Raw genomic sequence first — 6,854 nt, 5'->3', positions numbered from 1 at the left:
ATTGGTGACAAAGGAACCGGAATGTGTTCGAGGAGAGCAGAGAATTAACTAGTGACTGAGATTTACGAATTTTTCTAGCTTTAGCACGGGGTCGGCTGACACGACGGGGGTATTAGGAGATCGCAGGAAGAGGCCTTTCTGATGCCGTGCGAGGAAATATGGGGCGATGAAGATAACGAAGTCGGTATGCGATTTACCATTATCACCAAGTTGTGACAACCAATAAATGAGTTGTGAATGTGGGGTCACTGGTCACCGCGCTTAATACACTAGCCAGCTCTCTTTCAAGGAGACTACTATGCGGAAGCTATTGTGGCGTCTGCATCGAGTAAGAAACCAAAACATTAGACACTATTTGTTTTTTACTGGTCGACCAAAGTATGACGAAGCTAAAAGCTGAGTCCAGTTTATCACAAAGCGGAGGGACCGTTTATTAGTGCTAACTTGGTGCTGACGGCGTAGAGGGTGTTGATTTCGTAGCCACTTTGTAGTCATGAATGCAATAAACGCAGGTCCCTCTATCTTCCTGCCCAACCTGCCACCTTTCCTACCCTTGGGTTCGAGGCCATTCCCCACGGGCGCAATCATTCGCGTTCCTGGTATACCGCCCATGGTAGCTGGGGAACCCATTCCGCTGGCACCAGGCGAACCCCTGCCTCCCTATATGCCACCGCCGATGAACCTGGCCACCGCGACTCAACAAGCGGTAGCTGAGCAACAGCAACCTCCGGCGCCTCTCATCATACTGCCCACTTCGGGCGGCTCCGGGGGCTCTTCAGCGCCCACAATTGTACCCATACCAATACCGATGCCCATGCCGATGCCGATACCGTCGCCGGCATCCGCTGGCAGCTCATCTCAGGTGGGCAGTTTTTGTTGTACTTCAAAGAGCTTCGTTGGCAGTGGAAACCACGAAAGGCTAAAATTTCCCCTCTTTACTGCAATAATGCGGTGTTGTAGCGCAACCATGGGACGCAAGAAAAACAGGCAAACTACACGCACAAGCAAGATTGTAACAACGCATAGGCGTAGAATGAACAACGAAACAACGTCGGATGACGGTAGGCGCTTAAACGTTTTTCTTGCTTGCGCATTGGTCCGCTTTGTTCAAACCTGGTCGTGCGGTAATAGGTGTAAGTGTAAGCGCCCGTAACACTGCAAAGTGGGTGAAATATTTCTTAGCAATATAGCGGAAGGTGGCTTGGTATTACGGGGTGGTACTTACATTTTTTTCTTTTTCTTCTGCGAGCCGCTTTTCTTTTATTAAGCTTCCGTCGCAATCTCCACGCCACGTTTTGCTTTAACTTCTTCTAGCTGACTGCCCCGCATTTCGCCACGTACTATTTTTAACCTCCTAAGTACAGACGTACACGACGCTTGAGTGAGCAGAAGGTGGATACAGGTATGCTTTAATATGTTTAATAACAAGGTTACAGCTGAGAAATACGACTGCAAATAGTGTGGAGAATCAATTTCTACCGGCATCGGCGTCGTGAAATAAATAAATAAATAAATAAAGAGATACCATTACATTTGCAGGCAACAAGCCACTAAAAAATTGCGAAATACCCATGACGATGTGAGCTCGTCATAAGCCAACAAGCGAAAATAGCTTATGACGAGCTAAGGTCGTCAAGATCCCTTAAAAGAGCAGTGGCACGATATTTCTAACTCTTCACTTTGTTGCGTTCAATGAAGGTTCCATACCTTTAAATGCTAGAAAGTATACTGGAACATCGCAGAAATTCCCAAATAAATAAATATAATAGCTTTTCCTCAACAAATTTCGGTTTTGTTTCCTAGGAGGTGACAGTGTCGGTACGCCACGACACAGTATGTGATCACGTGGGAGCAGGATATCACGATGCCTTGGCACCAGCGCCGGCTCGCGCGGTCGTCGCCTTCGCTGCTACTTGTGAGATCCGATGTAACAGCTTAGCAGACTAGCGAGCGAGCTCGAGTGAGTGTCAAAAGGTTGCAATGTCCTGCTCTCACTTGACCACTTTCTGCGTCAGGAAGTCTCTACATGGTTACTTACTTGGATAGGAAATCGAATCTGTCTGTGTAAGAGCGATTAAGGTATTTATTTCACTCTGAAGTATTTTTTGGTCGGGTTTCGTGGTGCCGCAACTTAATTTAGCCCAAAATATAAAGAGCCGAAGATATCCTTGCAATACTCCTCTAAAGAGACACCAAACAGAAAAATGATTTCACCCGCAAAAATAAATTACCCTTCTACAATACCAAAAAACGGCACGCCTACAGCGAAAAGAGGCAGGCGGAAAGACAGGTGGCGACGCCACCTTGAAGTTCCCGCAACAAGTTCCGTGACGTCATGAATTCCAACGGCGTCTGCTAGGGCCTATATATTTGTTTATTAGTAAAAAAGTAACTGCATTGTGTCATAAAGGAGACAAAGATTGAAAACGGCACGTTCCGCAAACGACGTACTTGAGCCTCGACGTGGCCTAAGTACAAACAAAATACTTTGAAATCCATGACGTCACAATGACATCCCGGCGCGAGATCCTAGCGCAAAAGTTCACCAAAGAATGAAATCTCAACCTTGATTTTCTCTTCGAATAACTACCTTAGTATTGCGAAATTACCGAAATTAGAGTTTTCGTAGTTACCAGCCTATAGCGCTTTAGTGAGTCTCTTGAGTGTTTCTTTTTGGCGTGCATTTAAGACGTTAATGCCAGTGTTTTTCACGGCGAGATTGTCTTCTTCAGGGTCCGATCGTCATCGCTCCCCAGGGACCCTCATACCCACCGCCCCCTCCTCCACTTCCCCCTCCGCCTCCGCCTCCCCCACAACAGCAGCAGACGGCGAGCATCCCGGAAGTTATGGCAATCATGGCGATGATGCGCCAATTCAGCACTATGGACGGCGCGTACGACGATGACGACGACTCGAGTGAAGAAGACAGGGAGTCGGCCAAGGGGCGGAAGAAGGACAAGAAAAAGGAGAAGAAAGAAAAGCAGAAGAGGAAGAAAGAACGCGCCAAAGAGCGGGCTCGACGCGAGAAAGCTCGCAACCAGGCCGAGATGCAGAGGCAGGAGCTGCTGAAGAAACAGGTACATCCGCGTACGAGGCTTTCTATACGTCACGGTGGCACGCATCGAAATTCGATCGTTTTCGAAATTTCCTAGGAAATTATTACGTAATATATTAAGCCAGGAATTGGAGTAACACGCTCGCAGAACTGTGTGAAACTTATTTAGTCGCACTCGTGCCGTCAGGTTTCGAGAAAATTGGCGCGGATTCGATGTGGGCATTCGTGTTGGCACAGATGACGAAATACATTCGTGAAAAGAGCTTCGAATACCGCTCTGTGTCGTAAAAATCCACGATGCAGGGTTAACATGTCAACCTACCACACGATGCTACATGTTCTTGGTGTTTAGGCAAACAACACAGGCTTTTACAATAATATAAGGAGACGGATACCTTGTCAATGCGCATGGAGATGCTGTTTTTAGCATCAAACCATGGTGTGACAACATGGTGCCGAGCCGTGGCTCCAAACAGTGGTTTGCTTCAAGAAAACATGGTTTCTTAAGCTCGTAGCATATGAGTCGGTAATAAGAAGCTACATGAAAGCCGATGATATCCCTCAGCTATATCCATTGTAGGAAATGAATATACGGTGCGTCTGCTAGTATAAAACCACTTTAGCATGATGGCACTTGGGCACTTTGGCCAGGATGAGAGGTGGAGAAAAAAAAAATTATGTATAGTTATGTTGGCACCCACATGAGTAGAATCCATTTATTGAGATGGCATACGTTTACTGCCCACCTAACGTCAACTTCCACCTCGCAGGCTGGCTGACGACACAAGCCTCTTTATGTTGTAACGTGAATCCTATATTGGGAAACCAATATATGTGTGTACTCGCAGCGTATATGACTTAATCGTAGTGGAGTGTTGTGGTTGTGAACTGCGCAATTAGGAACGTTATTTCTTTTCTTCTCTAAGCGAAGCTTTCTTTGCCTCAGAGCGCTTCCTTCACCAGTTGCAAAACATCGCATTGCCCTACAATTCACTGCTGTGTCGGCGTCGCATACTGTTAGGCCATGTGAACTTGTGTTTGAATGAATTCTGGGGTTTTACGTGCCAAAAGCAGGATCCGATTACGAGGCACGCCGTAGTGGGGGACTCAGGATTAATTTTCACCACCGGGGGATCTTTAACGTGCACCCAATACACAGGACATGGACGTTTTTGCATTTCGCCTCCACCGAAATGCGACCGCCGCGGTCGGGATTTGATCCCGCGACCTCGCGCTTAGCAGCGCAACACCATATTGCAGTATACATAAATCGAAAATGTGACAAAATTTCACTCATCACATGCTATATTGTATATTTGTGTGATTGCGTTGGATTCGTAGTATAATGTCTTTTCTTGTACTTACAATTTCTCTTACTTCGATCGAAGAAATCCTGTTACAGAATGCCATGGGGTCACGCCACTTATTCCTAAATGCAATACTGGAATGTTACGGAACGTTATGTGTGGTTTGCATTGAGCTTCGTGCCGCGATTTTAGCCGACAAAATCACGCGCTGCAGGTTCATGGTGACACGTGCTGGGTGCCTGGTTCATGTATGTGTGTGATTACCGTTTGATGTCAGCTGAACGTCAATTTAAGGTGTAGTAAATGATCGCTGACTGTTAACATCAGTCATCATTTATTTGGACGCAGGAAGAGACGGCTAAGCAGAAGCGTCCGCAGCAGCAAAGCTCCCGGCGCAAGACTATAGCGGAAGCCGGCTTCAACCAAGATTTCTCTTAGACCGAGACACTTGGAAGGACAAACATCCGGCACTCCTTTGAACTGTGGCTTCGCTAATCTACCGTACTAAGTAAATAACGTGCAAATGAGCCACGCATTATAAATGTAAAAAAAAAAAGACGGGGGGGCGGGCGAATTCCACGTTTGAAAACCTCTGTTTTTCAAATCAGATGTGCCAATGTTGACGACGACAATTTATTCGCCCATTATTGCAGCCATGCGTAGTGTGTCCAGCGGACACACTACGCATTTGAAGAGAGATCCTTACTTTATTCAGGCACATAAAAGAAGGCTTTACTTTTATTAGCAACACGCAATATTGATTTTACTATATTATTTAAAAAAGCAGTAATTCGATGCAGAACCGAAGCTCCTTAAATATTTCAAGTTGAGATGGAGAGAAATACTACAAAAATTTTATTTTCTTTATTCGCTTTTGACAAGGTGCTCTGAAAGACTAGCGGACATGGTGGCGAATTTTTGGTCTGATATTATAATTTTTGACTGAGAACACAGCAGTTTACAACTCAACAATAGTGACTGCTTTGTCTGCCCTTCTTTCAGTCAAGCCACGCGTTTCTTTATGCAATGATGTCACTATTGCATAATGTTGGCGGTTCTTTCAGGTGATTGCAGAATATTTTCGCAAACTCTAAGCCTTTGGAGAAGTCGGTGATGTATCTGCTGTCTCAGCCAATCAGCTCAGAGTCTGCGACATTACTGAGTTCTACAGATCAATAAATTCACTTTTTATTTTACCCAAGCGTGTACGAGTATTTGAAAGTTGGAATTCTAGTCGACTAGTTCTTGCTATTTGATTAGTATCCGATTCGAAATGTAAATTAGAAATTTTCAGATATTCGTTTGTTTGAATTCACGGCGTAGAAGACCGCATTGAGGTATTTTTTTTAATTTTTTTTTTCTGCTAAAGAGCTGTGGTTGTTGCGCAGACGTGTCAGAATCGTCTTCACGAAAGCCTCTTATGCTATAGAATTGTTCGTAAGAGAAATATTTACGCCAATCCTGGTGCTGGACGTATTATTAGCGAAGTCAACTGCCCAACGGCAAAGAGCACTTGCGAACGAAAGCCATGGTGAATTCGGTCCCAATTCATGAGGAAACGCACAGTGCACATATTTTGCTGAATAACTTCGAGTCCCGAATCAAGGGTGTCTCGCTGTTAAGCTGCCAATATATGAATTCGTGGTCCCGATTTAAGAAACGGAAACAATTGCTTAGCCAGTCTTGACTTGTTGACGCCCCTTTAAAATTACCTGCGGCGTTGTATCACACTTTTCTCCTTCAATTATTATAGCACTCTGCATGCATCTATTGATGTTTCGTTTTATTACTTTCATGATGCACCATATAGCTTAAAGAAGTTTCTCCTATTTCAAGCGCTGCAATTGGCCGAATATTAAGTTTAGAATGTCATTACATGCATGCATCAGATAAGTTAAATTGTCACCACAACGTAGATGTGTTCCCAACGGCAACAACCGTTGCTGTCAGCGTCCAATATTGAAGCCCTTGTAGGTAGTGTCGGAACTTGCAAAATCAAATTTTCTTTTGCAAACTAGGCCGAACGTTGTCTATTATGCACAAAAGGGATGAGAGGTAAACATCCATGCCTTCACTAAGCTCCTCGTGAAGTACCAAGTGTTAGAGGAAATGCACTGATATTACTTGAAGTTTGGCGCATTGAAAGACGAGTGTTGCCGTTACCGGACGGTAAAAAAGAGCTTGTATGTCTGCTTTCGAAAAGTCCAACCACGCCAATGCATTTACAAAGCCCTACTTTCGACTGAATGATTCGTGCTCTTATGGACGTTTTGCCAAGGTATAGTACCCTACACCAATCTACGGGCATGCATTAACCCACCAGAGCAGAAGCGCTATAATATAAAGCTATTCCAAACTTTTCTATTTCAGTTCGGCGATCAACCCTCAATGATTGGCCAAAAAATCTTCGGGCCACCCCACTTCACCTGTCTCGCACGCGACGTCACGTAAACCACGAAAACGCACCATCTGATAAGATTTGCGCACAATGA

At 44.9% G+C, this 6,854-nt stretch overlaps 1 protein-coding gene across 1 annotated transcript; it reads left to right on the top strand.

Annotated features, from left to right (window-relative positions):
* Positions 1 to 360: 360 nt before the first annotated feature.
* Positions 361 to 4,926, top strand: LOC126522091 (uncharacterized). The gene is made up of 3 exons (XM_050170875.3): positions 361 to 862; positions 2,733 to 3,077; positions 4,711 to 4,926. Exons 1-3 carry the CDS (start codon positions 494 to 496, stop codon positions 4,798 to 4,800), a joined length of 804 nt encoding a protein of 267 aa, XP_050026832.3. The 5' UTR covers positions 361 to 493; the 3' UTR covers positions 4,801 to 4,926.
* Positions 4,927 to 6,854: the final 1,928 nt, after the last annotated feature.

Source organism: Dermacentor andersoni, chromosome 6 (genome assembly GCF_023375885.2).
Source record: "Dermacentor andersoni chromosome 6, qqDerAnde1_hic_scaffold, whole genome shotgun sequence".
NCBI lineage: Eukaryota > Metazoa > Arthropoda > Arachnida > Ixodida > Ixodidae > Dermacentor > Dermacentor andersoni.
The sequence above is the reverse complement of the archived record's forward strand: the minus strand, read 5'-3'. Positions and strand labels throughout refer to the sequence as shown.